General features: G+C 41.4%; 1 protein-coding gene across 15 annotated transcripts in view; it reads right to left on the bottom strand.

Annotated features, from left to right (window-relative positions):
* Positions 1-22221, bottom strand: part of PARN (poly(A)-specific ribonuclease) — a 177438-nt gene that overhangs the window by 149141 nt on the left and 6076 nt on the right. For all 15 annotated transcript variants that reach the window (XR_014072950.1, XR_014072949.1, XM_081556349.1 and 12 more), the window contains 7 exons: positions 15553-15613; positions 9400-9565; positions 8018-8083; positions 6889-6927; positions 5495-5537; positions 4318-4398; positions 1565-1621 (listed from right to left, as the gene is read on the bottom strand). Coding sequence is in view for 13 of the 15 variants with exons in the window: in XM_081556349.1 (XP_081412475.1) it covers positions 1565-1621; positions 4318-4398; positions 5495-5537; positions 6889-6927; positions 8018-8083; positions 9400-9565; positions 15553-15613 (513 nt within the window). In the remaining 2 variants the exon portion in view is untranslated. The remainder of the gene's footprint in view (positions 1-1564; positions 1622-4317; positions 4399-5494; positions 5538-6888; positions 6928-8017; positions 8084-9399; positions 9566-15552; positions 15614-22221) is intronic.

Genomic DNA, 22221 nt, shown 5'->3' with positions numbered 1-22221 from the left:
TCACAGCATTTCTTCCAAGGAGCAAGTTTTTAATTTCATGGCTGCAGTCACCACCTGCAGTGATTTTGGAGCCCCCCAAAATAAAGTCTCCCACTGTTTCTGTTGTTTCCCCATCTGTTTGCCATGAAGTGATGGGACCAGATGCCATGATCTTAGTTTTTGAAATGTTGAGTTTTAAACTAGCTTTTTAGCTACTTCTCAAGAGACCCACATCTTTGTTTTTCTCCAGGCTCATCCCTGGTTCTATTCTGTTCCGGTAACATCATTTACTTGAGAGAAAGAGCTCCTGAGGAGCCAGCCCTTCTCTCTCTCAAGGTCTAACTTCTGTTTACCCCTTGCTGGGGACAGTGGCTGCCTCCCTGAAAGTGTGCCTGTTTGACAAGGCTGCACCTGCTGTTGAGACAACCATGGACTCCTGGAGCACTGCCTTCAAGCTTCCCCGATGCAGAGCTCAGCATCTAAGGGACAAGATGACTCCTCTAGGGAGACAATTCCTTCTCCCTAGGCCAGCTACTCAAGGACAAGGAAGTCTTAGACTCCAGGAAGTTTAGCATCAGGCAAGCAGTGTGACTTGGATGGGTAACTCAACAGAACAATCAGCAGCAAGACTCAGTTTCTCTGGGCAAGATGGGGGTGCTTCTTTTCTTAAAGGATGTAAGAAACAAGGGAAAATATCTACTATATCTATCACAGAACCCTCTAGCACATTTACATAAACAGTTGACACATTTTTTAAATGTACCAAATGTTATTAAGATCCAACAGTCAGGGCTTCTCTGGGGTAGTGGTGAAGAATCTGCCTGCCAATACAGGAGACACAGGTTCAATCCCTGGCCAGGGAAGATTCCACATGCTGGGGAGCAACCAAGTCCGTGCGTCACAACCATTAAGCCTGTGCTCTAGAGCCCAGGAGACGCAACTACTGAGCCCATGTGCTGCGACTACTGAAGCCCATGTGCTCTGGAGCCTGTGCTCCACAACATGAAGTCACCGCGATGAGAAGCCCACGCACCGCAACTACAGAGTAGCCCCTATTTGCCAAAACTAGAGAAAAGCCCTCACGGCAACCAAGACCCAGCACAGCCCAATTAAATAAATAAATAAAATTATTTTAAAAACAAAGATACAGGATTCAATTAAGTGGGAAGAATTCAACACAATTACTTTTATCCTCTAGATTTCTTTTAATGAAGGAATACAAGGTTTCAAACACTGGATTATTTCTCCTCATATTCTTTGGTTTGCTATTCTGCTTCTTGTTGGTTTTGAGAATAATAAATATCAGTTTCATGGAGCCACATAAGGCCATCACAGTAATAATCCTCTCCTGCATTTTAATAGAAATGCTTTCTGAAACAATGGTTTGGATGTAATTCAGCCATTACGATGTCACACCGGGTGCATTATGACAACAAGCTATCTTTATGGAGTTCTAACTTCTCCCTCCAGACCAAGAAAACATTCTAACATCAATGTGACCAGATGATGGATTTGCAGTGATAACTGGGCATGTCATCATAAATGTTATGTTCAGGAAATTAATTACAAAGTTTGTTTCACTTACCGAATTAGCAATGGCATGAATGACTCTAGAAAATCCCACAGCATCATTCAGTTCCTCCTAATTTAAAAACAAAACAAAAAATCAACTATTGAAATATATATGTTCCTTATTTGAATGAGTTAAAATCAAGGCAAAAAAAAACAAAAACAAAAAACAGAGGCTGAAATTTTATATCCCGTTAGATAACTTTTGTTTCACATGCTTTGAGTCCATCACCCCCAAACAACTGTGTTGGAAATGATTTCTGAAGGTATCTTTTTTCTGTTTCAAAGAAGGGGTAAGCAAGTGGCAAACCATTCACTAGTTACTAAGATAACAGTGCTAGGGTATACCCATCACTTCCAATCAACTGTTGAAATTTCCACATCCCTCAAGCTGCCTTGAGGGCTTCCCTGGTGGCTCAGCAGGAAAGAATCCATCTGCCAATTCAGGAGACATGGGTTCAATCCCTGGGTCAGAAAGATCCCCTAGAGGAAGAAATGGCAACCCATTCCAGTATTCTTGCCTGGGCAATCCCATGGACAGAGGAACCTGGTGGGCTATAGTCCATAGCGCTGCGGAGTCCGACACAACTTAAGGACTAAACAAGAAGTTGTCTTAAAAACAGGGACTTTTAAAAGCTGCCACCTGCTGGCCAAAGTAATACTGCATTCCATTCTGAGGAGAACCACTCAGACCAACTGTTAAATCAAGAATTCTCTGATTTTTTTTTTTTCCCTGAGTGACTACTTAGTTGCTCAGTCGTGTCAGACTCTTTTTGACCCCATGGACTGTAGTCCACCAGGTTCCTCTGTCCATGGGATTCTCCAGGCAAGAATACTGGAGTGGGTTGCCATTCTCTTCTCCAGGGGATCTTCCCAACCCAAGGATCGAACCCAGGTCTCCTGCACTACAGGAGGATTCTTTACCAACTGAGCCACCAGGGAAGGCCCCCCATCCCACCTTCTTTTTTCCTGGTCAAATGCATTTTTATAAAATTTTTATAGCACCACACTGAGACTCATTCCCATTCAGCTTCTTCTCTCCTGTTTTCTTCATGACGGCTTCATGAGGCTTAAATAGACTCAATTTCTTTCCTATCTTGAAATCCTTTCCTTAACTCTAAGCTCTAGGGAACCGCTCTCCTTCTCCTTGTCTCTTTACAGCTAAATTACTTAATGACTGTTCCTGGGACGTCCCTGGTCCAGGGGTTAAGACTGTGCTTCCACTGCAACGGGCATGGGTTCTATTCCTGCTCAGGGAACTAAGATCCTGCATGCTGTGTGGCATGACCAAAAATTTAAATTTAAAAAAAAAATTCACTAGGTCCAGTTTAATTCCCAGGAACCTGCAAGCCCCCTGCTCTCCCATTTCACCTTCACTGAAATTGTTGACTTCCTTAAACTACTCTTGAGACTAAAAAGCACTGGTAGTTTTGTCGAGAAATTGGAACACTTGTACTTTGTTGGTGGGAATGTTAAATGGTATAGTCACGTGGGAAATAGTACGGTAGTCCCTCAAAAAATTAAAAACAGAATTACCATATGATCCAGCAATTCCACTCCTGGGTATATGCCCCAAGAATTGAAAGCAAGAACTCAAGAGAGTCCTTCACACCCATGTACTGAGCATTAGTCACAAGAACCAAAAGACAGAAGCAACACTAGAGTCCATCAACAGATAAATGGACAAACATAACGTGGTATATAGAATATTATTCAGACTTTAAAAAGAAAGGAAATTGTGACACATGTTACAATAAAGATGAACCCAAAATGCCATTACGCTAAATGAACGAAGCCAGTTAACAGAAAGACAAATACTATCTGATTCCACTTATGTGAGGCATTGAGAGGAGTCAAATTCATAGACAGAAAGTAAAATGGTGGGTACCAGAGGCTGGGGGACGGGAGGAATGGAAAGTTATTAGTTAATGGGTATAACATTTCAATTTTGCAGGATAAAAATAGTTCTGGAGATGGATGGTGGTGATGGTTGTAGGGAAATGTGAATGTATTTAACAGTACAAAACTGAACACTTCAAAATGGTAAAGATGGTAAATTTCATGTTACATATTTTACCAGAATTAAATTTTTTAAAAGAATATTTTTTTTAAAGAAAAAAAAAAACCTATTCCCAAAGCTAAGCCCCTCTGGAGGAGGGCATAACAACCACTCCAGTATTCTTGCCCAGAGAATTCCATGGACAGAGGAGCCTGGTGGGCTACAGTCCATGGGTCACAAAGAGTTGGACACGGAAGACCGCTCAACACTTCCACTTCACTTTCTCCCATTTAAGGCCACAGGCATCTCTTAGCTGGTTACTCTTCAGCTTAACTCGTCTTCCTGCTTGAATCGAATCCATTCTCCAGAGGACAACCAAAGTGAGGTTCCAACATAACTATGAGCATGCATCTCTAGGCCCATATCGTCTCAACTTTGTTTTAGGAAAACTAGTCAACCAGGCCTGAATTTAGCCACAGTGAGATCACTTAATGGGCCGAAACGCTCAGTGACACAAAGTCTGAATGATAACCACTAACTCTTGCTCTGAGATGGCTTCATGGAGATGAAGACGGGTCCACCGTGATGCCACCCTCACTTTGCTGGCTACGTCTAAATACCTACCCTTAGGTTTCCCTCATTTTCTTTCAGGTTTTGCTATGAATTCAGTTCTTCTATGGTAGAAAATGATTCACTAAATTGAATCCAACATAGGATCTACAACTCTGTTGCCATTTGTCACCCAAAGGAAATGAGTGTCGTTCAATCACCTGTTCCTTAGCATGTTTCTGTTGCTCTCTTCTTTTGCGTTCTTCTTCGTCTACTTTGCTGATAACAATATATCGCTCTTTCTAAAAGACATAAAGCAGATACACAATTTTCTGGAAGCTACCTGACCCTCCTCACCCTCTGAAATTCAGGTTCTGCTACCATTAGAAGTTATAATTTTTATCAGTGCACAGTCTTTCAGAGGCTAAACATATTCAAAGTATCTTGAAATGCCACCAAAAGTTGAGTTGTTGCTTTATAAACTAGAATTCGTCTCCATGTTTCCACAACATTTTCCCATGATTTATTAATTCACCCCAACAGAGTAAATTATAATATCAAGAGACTGTGAGAGTTAAGACACTCCATAATGGACACTAAGATGTTGCATTTGAACATGGATTTCAAAATAGTTGGTTTTGAAATAAAAATTCTACGTAACTCATATAAATTTGAATCATTATATTATATACCTAAAACTAATACTATAAGTCAACCATACCTCAATTTTTAAAATTTCTATATCACATCTCATTAACATAAGAGAAAAATGCTGGATTTTCCAGTAACTTGTCAGATAACAAACACCGCAAAATCTCCTGTGTCAAAGTTTGAGATTTATCTTCTAGCAAGATTTAATTTACGTAATCTCTTATTTAATTAGACATTTCACTTAAGAACAAGAACTAAATTCTAAAATTCTATAGTTCTGTCAAAGGAATCCACCATCGGCCCATCACTATCCATTTCGGTTCTATCACTGCTCTCTGGGAATACATGATGACAGCATGTTGATGCCCCAGATTCTAAAACTTAATTTTAGTGGCCCATGTAACAAGAAGCAATTACTACATGAGTACCACGCATATCAGCTTTCTGTGATGATGAGAACATGTAGTAACATTTGCATGCTCTGAAGTTTACAAAGTTCAGTTCCATCTACTACTTGTTAAAAAGCTGTGAGACAGTAGAGCTCATCATTACCATGCTCATGCATGGATTACAAATGAGGAAACTGAGGCTGGCAGCGGGGAAATGATTTGTCCAATGTCACCCAGCTCAAACGTATGGGAGGCAACTCTGACTTTCAACTTCTTGATCTGATTGTGCTTTGTATTTGAATATTGTGGCACTGGTTCAATGCATTTAATGTTGGCCCTGGATAAGCCTTGGAGTTACCTTTTCGGTTTCTAAAGTCTCAACATGAATGCCTTTGGGATACCTAAAGAAAAGAAAGAAAACATGATTATCAGTAGATGAGATAATGACAGCTAAGACCCTAAAGTACTTTCAAAACAACTATATAGCTATAATTTCATTGCACCTGTTTTATCAAGTATGCAATAAATATTACTACAAGGAAGACTGTAGAGTAAGCCTATTCCATAATATTTCAGTTTCCAAATGTTTCCCTATCTCTGCTCTTAGAATACAGCAATGTATCTGATTTCAAATTAAGTTTTTAGGACTTAGGCAGCTTCTGAAATGTCAGGCATCATATAATACAGTCAACACATTACCTCACAGTCAAATCTTGCTTCTAAATGTCACAATGCTTACTTCCTAAGTGAAATTTTGAAGGTCTCTTTGGATAGTCTGGGCACACACAGGGGAGGTTTGAGATGAGCAACTCTGTGGTAAGCTGGCAAAGTAGTTGACATCTGCCAAGGAGAGGAACCTGGAATCCATGGGGAGTATGTTGCAAGGATAACATGAGAGGAAAGGAGCCTGATCAAATTAATAACGGCCCTTTTCCTGGTCTGGTCAAAGTAAATTCCCAATGTACATGCCATTGGCAGATTCTAATGAAAGAACAAAAACCCCAAACAAAGTCAAGTGCAAACATCCATCTGTCCAATCCTGACATTCAACTGATAAGTTAAGAGAGTCACTTGAAAATATAACTAAACTGATGGAAACACCTCCAGAAAAAAACACATACAAAATTTTGGATATTATTTCAGGAGATTCACAGGCCTCCTGAAACCCACCCATGGTCTAATCCCTGCTTTAGAAAAAGCATTCACCTTTCATTTAATCTATTTTATTTCAATATTTCTTATGAACAGCAAAAGTATGAAATTAAAAATTTTGTATACAATGCTACTGAAATATAGTAAAGAAGGCAGCCTAATATAATTAAATATTTTAAGCTGCATAAATTAAAAACTTAAATGACAAGAATCTAAATAAAAATTATCCTGTTCCAAAAAAGAAAAACAAAGAGCATTCACCTGAGTACTTCCCAGGTCTTAAAGCCAAATCTTTATCATATACCTTCAAAGAACAAAAATACTACTACAATTTAGGATACGCCAAATTGATCATTAAAAGAAAACTGTAAAGCCTTTACAGCAGCTACTAAGAAGTAGGGGCAAATAAATTAAGTGGATATTTAACTTAAGAAATTGGGGGGAAAACAGTAACAAAATGAAGCACTGCCCAAGAACATGGGATGGTCAAGTCATCAAAACCAGCAGAACATCAAAAATGAAAAAAAGGCTAAAAAACTGAGTTCAATTTTTTAATCCTGGGTCCCTCACAGAGCCCTCATGTATAATATAAACACTTACTTCCAGCTCAAAGTCTGATAAATCAGTTTTCTTTGGAACCTATGAAAACAAATGAAAAGGTATTAATTTGCAATCATCGAAGGAAAATTCAAACTGACCAAGCACTGGCTGGGAAATACCGTGTAAGTTTAAAAGAGGCTTCATTAGAAGTGAGTTAACATGCAAAAAAAGAACAGAGAGGATGCTTGAGGTGGGAGGATTCCTCACCACGTTTCTTCATCAAAATGGTCTTTACTGGGACTTCCCTGGTGGTCCAGTGGTTAAAAATCCACTCTCCAATGGAGAGGACTCGGGTTTGATTCCTAGTCGGGGAACTAAGATCCTATATGCCGAGGGGCAATTAAGCCCACACACCACAACTAGAGAGACGCCCTCAAGCTGCAATGAGAGAAGCCCGTGTGCCGCAACTATGTCACCACACAGTTCAACTAATGAATTGAACATGAAAGTGAAAGTCGCTCAGTCATATCCAACTCTTTGCGACCCCATGGAACAGTCCATGGAATTCTCTAGGCCAGAATACTGAAGTAGCCATTCCCTTCTCCAAGAGAATTAATGAATTGAAAATGCTCTTTATCATTGCTATTATTATACTGCCTTTATAGAAGAGGCAGAAGTCCTCATCTAACCAAAATATTACCTTCTGTGGTTGTATGAAGAGAATTTTAAGTAGACAGATGCATTAAAACAATTCTGTGAAGCTAGTCACAAAGCAAAAGGAAGGAAAACAGGCTGTTTCAGTTACTGACTCTTTGAAACACCAACGCTTTTTACTGCAGAGAGAAATGAAAAGGAAAGAAATAGCCTAACAATGGACTCTGCTCTTCTGAAGCCTTTCTGTATGAAGCACACATCAAGGCTACAATAATTACGCCACTCTTGAGCATGACTTAAAACAAAGGTGCACAACAGTTTTCTTCCCTCCAGGACAGGACAAAGTACTCATTCAGTGTCTCAATATACCACGGTCCCCACTGCGTTAATGCTAAAATTAGTGCTGAAATCTTGACAACATACCTATAATAAAAAGACTATTTATGAAAGTTTTTAAGAGACCAAGTAGAGCACATGCCAGAAATCATCTACCTTTCCCAAAAAAGAACAAGTGAAAATATTCAAGGCAACTGACCCAGTACATGGTTCTAAATCCAGGTTCTTGTTTTCTTCACTTTGTAATAAATCTTCTATTTTCTCTCTGAAGAATTAGAATAAAAACATGACCATCAACATCGTTAAGGAATGAAGTCATCAATCAACAGAACCATCATACTCAAAAGCAATAACATATGAGAATGTAATTTTACCAAATCATAACTTTTTAGTTCAGTAAGGCTTAAAGAAAAATACTTTACTTTGGCAGATTCTTTTTGTCATTGTTATTAACGAGTTAGTGACAAAATCTCAAGGATTCATCGATACAAGTGATTTACATTTTTACTTCCTAGTAAAGTCGTTTTGTTGTTCAGTCACCAAGTCTGCTGTTCAGTTGCCAAGTCGTGTCCAACTCTTCTTGACAACATGGACTGCAGCACGCCAGGCTTCCCTCTGCCTCACCGTCTCTGAGTTTGCCCAAGCTCATGTCCATTGAATCAGTAATGCCGTTCAACCATCTCATCCTCTGCCTCTTCAATCTTTCCCAACATCAGGGCCTTTTCCAATGAGTCAGCAGTTATATTGATAACTAAACTGAGCAAAACCAGATGCTCCTCCCGTGGCACATTTGCTTGTCAGAAACTTCACCACAGCAGGAAAAAAAAACCACGGATATGTTGCAATATCTGGATGAGCCTCTGCCTTCGGGGGAACTAGACAGTGGCTGTCAGGCCGGTGGTCCACACAAGAGGTCTGCCCACTTGCCAAGGCAGTCTCTGGCCTGGTGACACATGGCAAGTCTGCACACAGCACACAGAACTCAACTTACAATTGACAGTAGATGGTTGGATGGCATCACAAACTCAATGGACATGCTGCTGCTGCTAAGTCACTTCAGTCGTGTCCGACTCTGTGCGACCCCATAGACAGCAGCCCACCAGGCTCCCCTGTCCCTGGGATTCTCCAGGCAAGAACACTGTAGTGGGCTGCCATTGCCTTCTCCAATGCATGAAAATGAAAAGTGAAAGTGAAGTTGCTTAGTTGTGTCCAACTCTCAGCGACCCCATGGACTGTAGCCCACCAGGCTCCTCCATCCATGGGATCTTCCAGGCAAGAGTACTGGAGTGGGGTGCCACTGCCTTCTCCGCAATAGACATGAGTTTGAGCTAACTTTGGGAGACAGTGAAGTACAGAAAAGCCTGGCATGCTGTAGTCCATGGGGTTGCAAAGAGACAGACACAACTTAGCGATTGAACAACAACATATAACACCAACTCAGGTATGCCACAATGAAATCCTGCCCTCACATCACACTGTGATGTGCACTGTGTGTGGGTAACACAAGCCTGACATACAGGCATCAATCCTGCCCCAAGACACGTGTCTCATCGCACGTCTGGTTTCAGCGCAGGAACTTACACCACTTGCTCCATAAACTTCTTCTGATCGTCAGGAATCGTCACGGGACACTTTGAAGTGTTAGGAGACGTGTAGGACAGAGCACCTGCGCCATTGGACTGCGAACGCTTCTCATCATACTGCTCTCTTAACTGTCTTTCTTCTTCCTGGTTTAAGTACGGAATTCCTGAACAGAATTTTTAAAAGCATGCATTAGCGGAAGTCACTGTTTATCATAAAAAATTTTGTAACAAATCAGAGTCTAAAAGATTCGGGAAAGACCATATTTGACTACAGCTCAAAAAAAAGGAAAAAGCAAGTGATTTTGAAATGTGTGTGTCTATTTCATTCACTCCATGTGCTCATTGATTCATTCATCTCTCAATAGACTGTGACTTGGCATGTACACTGTCCCAGGCACTGTGCCAGGTACCGGTGAGCTAATGATGAACAAGGTAGATGTGTCCTGCTCTGTAGTGAAGGGAACAACCTTAGGACGACCAGAGAAGGCCACCGGGCAGGAGGACCTAAAAGGTGAGCATGGATCAGACATACAAGGGCTGGGGGAAGAGTATTTCAGGCGGGCAACAGGCATAAATGCCTAGAGGACAGAAATGGCTTGGACTGTCTCAGAAACAGTTCCAGAAGAAGGAAGCTGTAAGCAGGAGAACGGAGTAATGTCAGGCTGGAGAGGATGGAGCAAGATCACACGGGCCCTTAGAGGCCACAGTAAGAATTTACTTATTCTAACAACAACAGGATGCTACTGGAAGGTTTTAAGCATAATAATCACATTATTGGCTCCATATTTTCATGTGCTCTTTAATAAATATTTATTTATTTATTTTTGGCTGCACTGGGTCTTCGCTGCTGCACACGGGCTTTCTCCAGTTGTGGACAGCAGGGGCTACTCTCTAGCTGTGGCGGGCACAGGCTCTAGAGCTCACTCAGGTTCAGTAGTTGTGATGTACGGGCTAGCTGCCCTACTGCATATGGAATCTTCCTGGACCAGGGATCAAACCCATGTGCATTGCAAGACGGATTCTGAACAACTAGACAACCACGGAAGCCCTGCTCCATGTTTTTAAAAGACCATCTGGACTCCCATGAGAACTGAAGTAGGGAGGTCAGCGAGAAGGAACTGTCCACTGGGGTTGTCCAGGCAGGAGATAACTGCTTAGATCAGAGATCAGTACACCTTTCCTTAAAGGGACAAACAATAAACATTTTAGGCTTATGAGCCATATGGAGATCTCTGTGGCAACATGAGATCTCAACATCTTTGTAACATGGAAACAGCCATACACAGTGGGTAAATAAATGGACATGGCTGTCCATGTCCAAAAGCTACCTCCAGGATATATTAAATCATCTAGGGATGTACATATAAATGAAGAGCTACAAATATAAGCCTAAAGCTCAGGAGAAAGGTGTTGAGATATAAATTCAGGTGTCATCAGGATGAAGGGAGGCATTACAAGTCATGGGACAGTTAACAAACTGTAGAACCAATGATGAAGTTAGAAAATCATCATTTGTCAGCAATAATAATTGTCTCAAGCACGACTCATCAGTGGATGCTAAACCTAACTGAAGAAGTCTGATCAACATTACAAACACCAAAAGCTGCACAACAATATGCATGTACTTAATACCAGCCAACTGTATACTTAGAAATGGTTAACAGATGATGTACTGTACGTGTATTTTTCTAAAAGTAAAAAGAAAAGCTATAATCATCAGTAACTCGGCTCACTGGTGTCACATTCTCCTGATATGATGTACTGAGCAGCACACATCTGCAGTATCTCTGCCCGATACGAATGGATGCTTCTGGACTTGGCTGAGGAAACATCAAAAAAAGTCCCAATTGAAGGGCATGCCACAAACTAGCCTCTACTACAAAAAAACTGTCAAGGTTTTCAAATCAAAGACAGACTGAGAAATTGTTCTGGACTGTAAAAGAGCAAAGAGATACGACAGCTTAGATGCAGTGTGTGAGCCCAGACTGAATCTGGATGGGGAGAAGTTGTTTTTCTCTTTTACTCTTAAGTAGCAAAACTTATATATATTAGGTTTGTAAATGAGGTAACGGTACTGGAGCAATGTCCATTTCCTAATTTGGATTACTGTACTGTGTGAGAGAAGGTACTTGTTTTTAGGAAAATTCACACTGAAGTAGTTAGGAATAAAGAAATGTCACGTTTGGAACTTACTCTAAAATGGTTTGGGGGGAAAAAAATTATACACACGCATGTAATGAGAGAAAGGACGACAAGGCAGACAGTATAATGCCCACGTTCAGGAAACTGGAGGGCAGGTACCAGGAATTCTCTGAGGTATTTTGGCAACATTTATAAAGCCTGAGATTATTTCAAAATAAGAATTTAATAATAAAAAGTAAATAAAACTATGGAATATATGAGACTAACACTGAAGCCAGATGAGACGAAAAAGAGTCCGTCAGGATGTGGAGGAGTCCAGAAGGAGGCAGGAGGAAAACCAGAGAACGAAGAGTCTGAAAGCCAGGGGAGAGTGTCCGGGGAGGAGGGAGCAACCGACCCAGTCAAATTCCGCCAAAGGCGGAGGGAGAACAAAAAAGGATCCATGAGGTGTGAGATCCTGGCAGTCTGACCCAACCAGTCAAGTCCGAAGAGGGGTGCAGACAGCAGACCAGCTGGGGTGGGTAAAGAGAAAACGAGAAGGGAAGAGGCAGGAACGGTGAGAGCAAACACCTCACTCAAGATGCTTTGCTCCGAGTGGGAGCATCACAGGGCAGAAGTGATGCTGGGGATGTGGAATCAATTGAGGGGGATGGGTTTGCTTTGGTTAGAGTTATTTCGAGATAGAGATATTCCCACAGGCGTGATTCATCTTCACGTGCCACCTACTTCTTTGGTGGTCAGGTGAAATCTACAGGCCCTTCCTCAAAATGATGTTTTCAAATGCATAAAATAAAATACACAAGATTATAAAGAAAAGTAATTATAGTGAAACAGTTACCAAGGACTTTTTTTATATCTATGATATAGTAATATAAGATACCAGCTTCCTGGTCAACACATTAAATAAGAAGACCTAACAGCAGGGACTTCCCCACTGGTCCTAAGACTCTGCACTCCCAATGTAGGCGGCCCGGGTTCAATCCTTAGTCAGGGAACTAGATCTTGCGTGCCATAACTGAGAGTTCACATGCTGCAACAAAGATCGAAGACTCCAAGTGCTGCAACTAAGACCTGGTGCAGCCAAATAAGTAAATTAAATACATAAAATTTTTTTTTTTTAAAGACCTAATGGCAGGTGAAATAACTACAATAACTTCAAGTATTGATGAAGGTAAACAATATTCAAGAAATCTGCCACAACGAAAATGCCATTTGAAGATATCTAGGATTTCACTTGAGGACAAACTTCCTGCTACTGCTAAGGCGGCTGGGTTGTTGCCTACATTCCTAAGAGAAGAAATGAACAAATTCAGTTCAAGGTTAGACAAAATATAGATGTCAACGCCTCACCACCTTCCCCAGATTCACAGACTCCGGAATTCTGTCTATGGCAGGAAGGTGGCCCATGGACTAGATGAAGGAGCTCTGCACTAAAAGAATGTTTACACAGGTTGATGGAATGATCAGCAGAGAAGGGAAAACATCCATCAGACAGAAGGGCAAACTGGAAGTGCCAGTGCCTGACACAGAGGGAGGGACTAGCCTTCTAAGGAGCACCTGTGAAAAGGCTGGGCCCAGGCTCCGTGGGGAGACCTGTGGGTCTGGTGGTAAGAACACAAACTGGCTCTTGCCTGCTGGCTTCTATTTTCACTGAGGCATGAACTGAGTGGGAAGCCTGAAGAGAGATGGTAAAAATACTGATATCATAGAAAGCCGGAAAGGGAATTTCTAAGTCAGAAAAGTAGGATTTTTGAGCACGATGGAGTCCTTACTTGATGCTTGCGCTCATGAATTTAAAATGACAAATGAACTCAGGTATGTCCCATTTTACTGCAATACTCAGATGCTAAAGAAGAGAGAAAGTGAATGATCAGAACCAACCAAGGCTGGGACTTAGCTAGACAAGTTCAATATATGGAGGGGATCAAGGAGGAAGAAGAAAGGATAATAACAGACCAGGCAGACAAGGAGAGAAGTCTAGACCAGAGAGTAGAAGGTTAACTGACAGTGAGAAAGCAATGGAGGTCAACCAATTGCTGAAATGAGATAGCCAAGTGGATGCGAAGGACAAGAGGAGGCGCTGTCAGGGAGAAACGATAGAGGTGGGCTCAGTTCCTGCTGATAAGACCCATGATGCCACTAAGGGAGTGGACAGTTAAGCGGAGGCAGAAGCAAGGGCTGCTGACCACTGTGGGCAGACATGACAGGGCTTTTGCAGGTGCTCCCTGTGGATGCTGGCATCACCCAAGGAGGAGAAAGGTAGGGATAGAGAGAAAGATGAGCCAAAGTCTAGGCTTCTGGTGAAGGCCATGCCTAGGACGTCAGCAGAAGGGGGACAGCAGAGCTGGTTACACAGCCCTGGGAAGAGCTGTGGCTCCTGAGAAGAACTTAGCTGGACTGAAGGTGGCAGGCCTACGCCCAGCTGCACAGACAGAGCTGAAACCATCTGTGCTTGGGAGAATGGTGACCACAGCCACCTGGTTCCACTTCAGACAAGCAAGTCAGAGGCACTTCCAAGGAGACTGCCAGGAGGAAAGGGTCTGGCATGTATAAACCCTAGAGTGGAAAGATTTAATGAGGAAGAGGAGTGAAGGTCTGGGTCAGATTTAAAGCACAGGGATAAGAGTCTCAGTAATAACAGATGGCCTGGGAGCCGTGATGCAGCTGTGACTAAAATACTCCAAGGTCTGACTACAAAACTAGAAAATGAAGCATCCTCCTATTTAGCTGTTTCTCTCCTTCTATGAAAATAAAACCGTCAGGCTGGAAATTACACATTCATAGGAATCTAGTTAAAGTAGTTCCTTCAAAACATTTCTGCGATAAGACTTCCCAGATGGTCCAGTGGTTAAGACTGCACGCTTCCAATGCAGGGGGCACAAGTTCAATCCCTGGTCAGGGAACTAAGATCCCACATGCCACACAGTGCACCCAAAATAAACAAAAAAATTGCACACATTCCATCACAGTGCTCTAACTACATGTGGAGTTTGTATTTTATAGTGGCTTTCAGAGTCAAGCGTGAGCCAAAGGAAATAAATTTACTTTGTTATACCCAAATTGTGTTACCCAGCAGGTTTACACACTAGGTTAAGCAGTTTGGATTCAAAATTTTTTTTAGCATTTCCAAAAATCAAAATCATCAGTAGATATGAAGATGCAGCACCACTGAAGCAATTAACAAATAACATGACATGGTCCTAAAGACCCTACAAGGAGATCATCCTGAGGGAAAGAGATTGTAGTTGAAGTCTGTCTTCTAGAACTTTTGCTGAGAAATATCTCCTTCCCTACCTCACTCAGTAACACATCCACCACAGGAAAGAACACAGTTTACAAGAATAATTAAGTGAAAAGTAGCTACTGACCTTAGAGCAGCAGGCACTTAATACTGCTGGGAACAACAGAGGCTTTCCCAGGCACTTTTCGGGAAATAAATGAATGGAGGAAAACAAGCCACTCTGACATGCTTGAATGTCCAGTGTTCATTCATTAAATATTTAACAATCACCTCTCTGAGGGATCGTGCCCTGTACTGGGGATAAGGACTAGGAATTGGTCCCCCCACCCCGCCAGGTTGCTGGTCAGCACATCACACCAGCAAGTTAGCCATCAGAATTGAGATTTTTCCTCCAAAGACCAGTGTTACTGAGACATGACTGTTTTTGAAAACGTGACACGGGAGCACTTGTCTCAGTGGAAGACAACAGGGACGCACACCCCACAGGGAGTCTGCCAAGCGACTGAGTCACACCAGTCACAGCACAAGCTCCACTCAGCGAACCCAGGGGCTCGAGAGGCCTCATTAGAGCTAAATGAGGCAGTAGCTCCTCTCCTGTTCCATTCATGCTTGACCAGGCCTTCAACAGTGGGGCACAATTAAAACTCTAATGGCTGCACAGGCTGGAATGGAAATGCGAGACCCTGTCTCAGACAGTAGACACAGAAAGATAATTCTCAACCGAATCTAGATTTACAAGCTCTGAAGAGAAGTCACATGCAATCTTACCGTTGCGAAAAACTTTATTAAAATCAAATCCTTGGCTTGCTAGAAAGTCAATGCTTGAGCTCTGAAACAAGAGTAAATAGAACATGCATTTCAATGATGCTCATGGCAGGTGTGTGAACAGAAGCAGAGAAAGAACTCTGGGGAGTAAACAAAGGCAACCAGGCAAGGGGGCAGCACACCACGGGTCAGAGGACGAGGGGTTTCTACTCCACGGCTGCCGAACCGTCCATTCATGCACCTCAACTATCTGGGCTTCTCCCGTATAGCTTATAAGACAAATATCCTTTGTTACCCAACATTTAAGAGAATTTTACTTGGTGAACATATACTCTCCGAATAGGCAGGAAACTCCTGAATAAAAATTAAATGCATTTATATTATCTCACCCCAGGTTCAAGTTTAAGGGAACAAATGTCCAAATTATAAGGTATCAATATTCACTTCAACTTAGATTCTGGAAGCCCAAAATCTTAATTGGATGTTCTTTACATTCAACACCATAATACAGAAAAATTCCCAGTAAAGAGACTTCTTAAACACATATCTCAAAGTCAAGATAAATAAGTAAACGTACCAAAAATATTAAGTAAGTAACAATACACAAGAATGGGAATATTTTCAAAGTCCTTACTCAACTGACTGAAGAGTGGGAAACATCACTGAGCTTCTCTAATTTTATTCTTGTTTTAAGTCAGAACAGCCTTGTCTAACTCAATGAAACTATGAGCCATGCTGTGCAGGGCCACCCAAGACGCAAGGGTTATGGTGGCGAGTTCTGACAAAACATGGTCCACTGGAGAAGGGAATGGCAAACCACTTCAATTTCTTGCCTTGAGAACCCCATGAACAGTATGAAAGGAAAAAGGATATATGACACTGAAAAATGAACTCCCCAGGTCAGTAGGTGTCCAATATGCTACTGGAGATGAGTGGAAAAATAACTCCAGAAAGCATGAAGAGACGGAGCCAAAGCGAAAACAATGCCCAGTTTTGGATGTGACTGGTGATGGAAGTAAAGTCTGATGCTGTAAAGAGCAATATTGCATAGGAATCTGGAATGTTAGGTCCATGAATTAAGGTAAATTAGAAGTGGTCAAACAGGAGATAGCAAGAGGGAACATCGACATTTTAGTAATCAGTGAACTAAAACAGACTGGAATGGGTGAATTTAACTCAGATGACCATTGTATCTACTACTGTGGGCAAGAATCTCTTAGAAGAAATGGAGTAGCCCTCATAGTCAACAGAGTCCGAAATGCAGTACTTGAGTGCAATCTCAAAAACAACAGAATGATCTCTGTTCGTTTCCAAAGAAAATCATTCAATGTCACAGTAATCCAATCTATATCCCAACCAGTACCACTGAAGAAGCTAAAGCTGAATGGTTCTATGAAGACCTACAAAACATTCTAGAAATAAAACTCAAAAAACATGTCCTTTTCATCATAGTGGACTGGAATGCAAAAATAGGAAGTCAAGAGATACCTGGAGTAACAGGCAAACTTGGCCTTGGAGTACAAAATGAAGCAGGGCAAAGCCTAATAGAGTTTTGCGAAGAGAACACACTGGTCACAGCAAATACCCTCTTTCAACACAAGAGAAGACTACACATGCATATCACCAGATGGTCAATACCAAAATCACACTGATTTTATTCTTTGCAGCCAAAGATGGAGAGGCCCTGTACAGTCAGCAAAAACAAGACCAGGAACCGACTGTGGCTCAGATCATGAACTCCTTATTGAAAAATTCAGACTTAAATGCAAGAAAGTAGGGAAAACCACTAGACCATTCATGTATGACCTGAATCAAATCCGTTATGATTATACACTAGAAGAGACAAATAGATTTAAGGGATTAGATCTGATAGACACAGAGCCTGAAGAACTATGGACAGAGGTTTATAACATGTACAGGAGGCAGTGATCAAGACCATCCCCAAGAAAAAGAAATGCAAAAAGGCAAAATGGTTGTCTGAGATCTTACAGATAGCTGAGAAAAGAAGAGAAGCTAAAGGCAAAGGAGAAAAGGAAAGATACACCCATTTGAATGCAGAGTTCCAAAGAAAAGCAAGGAGAGATAAGAAAGCCTTCCTCAGTGATCAATGCAAAGAAATAGAGGAAAACAATAGAATGGTCAATACTAGAGATCTCTTCAAGAAAATCAGAGATACCAAGGGACTATTTCATGCAAAGATGGCCACAGTAAAGGACAGAAATAGTATGGACCTAACAGAAGCAGAAGATACTAAGAAGAGGTGGCAAGAATACACAGAAGAACTATACAAAAAAGATCTTCATGACCCAGATAACCACAATAGTGTGATCATCCACCTAGAGCCAGACATCCTAGAATGTGATGTCAAGTGGTCCTTAGGAAGCATCACTACAAACAAAGCTAGTGGTGGTGACGGAATCCCAGTTGAGCTATTTCAAATCCTAAAAGATGATGCTGTGAAAGTGTTGCACTCAATATGCCAGCAAATTTGGAAAACTCAGCAGTGGCCACAGGACTGGAAAAGGTCAGTTTTCATTCCAATCCCAAAGAAGGACAACACCAAAGAATATTCAAACTACCACACAACTGCACTCATCTCACATGCTAGCAAAGTAATGCTCAAAATTCACCAAGCCAGGCTACAACAGTATGTGAACCATGAACTTCCAGATGTTCAAGCTGGATTTAGAAAAGGCAGAGGAACCAGAGATCAAATAGCCAATATCTGTTGGATCATCGAAAAAGCAAGAGAATTCCAGAAGAACATCTACTTCTGCTTTATTGATTACACCAAAGCCTTTGACTGTGTTCAGTTCAGTTCAGTCACTCAGTCGTATCTAACTCTTTGCAGCCCCATGGACTGCAAGACACCAGGCCGCCCTGTCCATCACCAACTCCCAGAGTTTACTCAAACTCATGTCCATTCAGTCAGTGATGCCATCCAACCATCTCATCCTGTCATCCCCTTTCCTCCCGCCTTCAATCTTTCCCAGCGTCAGGGTCTTTTCTGAGTCAGCTCTTCGCATCAGGTGGCCAAAGTATTAGAGTTTCAGCTTCAGCATCAGCCCTTCCAATATATTCAGGATATTCAGGACTGATTTCCTTTCGGATGGACTCGTTGGATCTCCTTACTGTCCAAGGGGCTCTCAAGAGTCCTCCCCAACACTACAGTTCTAAAGCATCAATTCTTCAGCACTCAGCTTTATAGACCAACTCTCACATACATACATGACTACTGGAAAAACCATAGCTTTGTCCAGACGGACCTTTGTTGGCAAAGTAATGTCTCTGCTTTTTAATATGCTAAAAAGAAACTAAAGAAGCTCCTGATGAAAGTGAAAGAGGAAAGTGAAAAAGCTGGCTTAAAACTCAACATTAAAAAACAAAGATCATGGCATCCAGTCCCATCACTTCACGGCAAATAGATGGAGAAACAATGCAAACAATGACAGATTTTATTTTCTTGGGCTCCAAGATCACTTCAGATGGTGACTGCAGCCATGAAATTAAAAGACACTTGCTCCTTGGAAGAAAAGCTATGACCAACCTAGACAGCATATTAAAAGGCAGAGACATTACTTTGCCAACAAAGATCCGTCTAGTCAAAGCTATGGAGAAGGAAATGGCAACCCACTCCAGATTCTTGCCTAGAGAATCCCAGGGACAGAGATGCCTGGTGGGCTGCCATCTATGGGGTCACACAGAGTCGGACACGACTGAAGCAACTTAGCAGCAGCAGTCAAAGCTGTGGTTTTTCCAGTAGTCAGGTTTGGATGTAAGAGTTGGACTATAAAGAAAGCTGAGTGCCAAAGAATTGATGTTTTTGAACTGTGGTGCTGGAGAAGACTCTTGAGAGTCCTTTGGACAGCAAGTCCAAGGGAGATCCAACCAGTCCATTCGAAAGGAAATCAGTCCTGACTATTCTTTGGAAGGACTGATGCTGAAGCTGAAACTCCAATACTTTGGCCACCTGACAGGAAGAACTGACTCACTGGAAAAGACCCTGATGCTGGCAAAGACTGAAGGCAGGAAGAGAAGGGGACAACAGAGGATGAGATGGCTGCATGGCATCACGACTTGATGGACATGAGTTTAAGCAAGCTCAGTGATTTGGTAATGGACAGGGAAGCCTGGCGTGCTGCAGTCGATGGGATCTCAAAGAGGCGGACACGACTGAGCAACTGAAGTAACTAAAGTCAGAACAGTTAAATCTGACCCCTTATAGAGCAGTCCTTCCTGAGCTGTACTTCATGTTACACCATCAATCTAGACTGAGGATGCTCTTCCAGTTCCAGTAAGCTCATTATCATATTCACTTTAGAGATGCTGCTGAAGACAAGGTCTTCTACCTTAATGACTTCTTTATGATAACAGAGGGCTTCCCTGGGTGGCTCCGATGATAAAGAATCTGCCTGCAATTAAGGAGACCTAGGTTCAATCCCTGGGTTGGGAAGATCCCCTGGAAAAGGGAATGGCTACCCACTCCAGTATTCTTGCCTGGAGAATTCCATGGACAGAGAAGTCTGGCGGGCTACAGTCCATGGGATTGCAAAGAGTTGGACATGACTGAGCAACTAACACCATGACAACAGAAAGGGAAATGTCTTGGGGTCACTAATTTGAGGAAAGCTGAACTGGTCCCGAGTCCTGGTCTGTTTTAATCCTTTGGGCCACAGAACTGATGATGTGTTTCCCCCTTGTCTTGGCTGGTAGGAAGCTCAGAGACAAGCAGGTAAGACTTTCTTTGACATGAATTCTGTGTTCTAATCGTAAGAGTAATCACACCCTCATTTTTCTTTTCTTCCAATTTTTCACTTACTTATTTTGAATCTTAGGTTAAAAGGTTTTATATATTGTATATACTTTTATGTATCTTTATTACCTGACACAAGTTCTTTTAAAATACGAGCAATCTAATCAAATATACAAGGGATGTGTGCATGCACACACACACATACGGATACAGGCACATCATTTTCTATCATGTCCAGGTTTTCTGTGGTTTGAAATAAGCAACCATTTCCCCTATATCTTCCCTTTTTATCCTGTTCTGAAATAAGACCCAGTGCCTTCTGACTTGGGCCACAAGCCCCTCTACCTTCCATGCCTGAGTATTCTTATAACTCTGCTCCCCTAATACCCATCACTGACAGAACACCAAAAGATGGATTATGGAAAGGCATTTTTACCCCTCCTGTCACTAAACTCCAAAATAGCCTAACTTCCTTCTTTAAAAATCAGGGTCAGAGATCACCTATCCCCTTTTTGAAGCAATTTTTTCTACTCAAATAATACTCTCTAGACTGCACCAAAAAATGTACTCTATGCCACTGAACTCTATGCCTCTTAAAATGGTAAATTTTAGGTTATGGATTTTTTTTTTTTTTACCACAATAAAGAAAAAACACTTCGAACCAACAAACTTTATTTGTAACATACTAAACACTATCTTTGGTTTGTCCTAAATGTACCATTTTCAGGATTCAAAAGATGAGCATAGATATTAAGGAGGACAATTTAAGGCATATATCAAAATTTTAAATCTTTTAAGTTCTATGACTCATCAATTCCCCTCCTAGGAAAGCTATCCTATAAAAACATTCCTGGAGTTCAACCTGAAACTTAGTCTGTGACAACCTAGAGAAATGAGATGGGGTGGGGGAGGAAGGAGAGGGAGGTTCAAGAGGGAGGGGATATATGTACACTTATGGCTAATTCATGCTATTGTACGGCAGAAACCAACACAACATTGTAAAGCAACTATACTCCAATTAAAAATAAATTTAAAAAATAGCTTAAAAAACATATGTTGATACAGCAAAAAAAAAAAAAAAAATTCCTATATACAACCAAGTCACATGCACATGGACACTGACTATAGCATTGTTTAAACTAGGGAGCCACTGGAAAACTTTCCAACTCCAATTAGATAAATTATAATACATCTGTATTATGAAATATGAAGACATTGTGTTAAACGGAAAATGCAAGTTATGTAAAATATGAATGTTATGATTCTGCGCATATTAAAGGAAAAAGCTAAAATTGCGTTTGTGTGTGTATATATATATAGACACAGGAGTATATGTATACATGCCACAAAAGAAGTGAAATGGGGAAAGAAGTGGCATGGGGGAAGAGGGGATTTAAAAAAGAAACTTATTTTTTACTCTATAGATGGCAGCAGTGTCTTGACTTTTCACGACCACGTATGTATTTTCCTCCATGAACTCAACTACAGATGATTAGCCAGAAAAAAGAAGAGAAGAAAAAGGAGGTGAAGACGATGCAGATGCCTCGCAATTCACCTGGACGGGCACATGCTCCAGACGTGTGCATGGCTCTCGGGGTCCATTCCTCCACATCCTGCCTAGTGTGCATGGCTCACTGTGTGTACAGATACTTGGTTTTCAGATAGCACAGTAAGTTGTCTTGCCTCCCAATTTTCCCTGCTTTAAGGATAATAAAAGCTTTTCAAGATTGATTTTTAACTAGACACAATCTCCTACTCGCTGACTCTAGAAGCTAAGTTCCCTGTAAGATGCGACTCTGCTGTAGGCATAGAATTTTAAACAAGACAAAATCCACCTTAGATGGAGGACCAGAAAAAAAATTCAAAGATACTATCATTTACCTTATCCATACAACTGCCAAGTTTACTTACTGAGTCTC

This window comes from Giraffa tippelskirchi, chromosome 13 (genome assembly GCF_054371585.1).
Source record: "Giraffa tippelskirchi isolate mGirTip1 chromosome 13, T2T-mGirTip1v1.2.pri, whole genome shotgun sequence".
NCBI lineage: Eukaryota > Metazoa > Chordata > Mammalia > Artiodactyla > Giraffidae > Giraffa > Giraffa tippelskirchi.
This window is presented reverse-complemented; position numbering and strand designations above follow the sequence as displayed.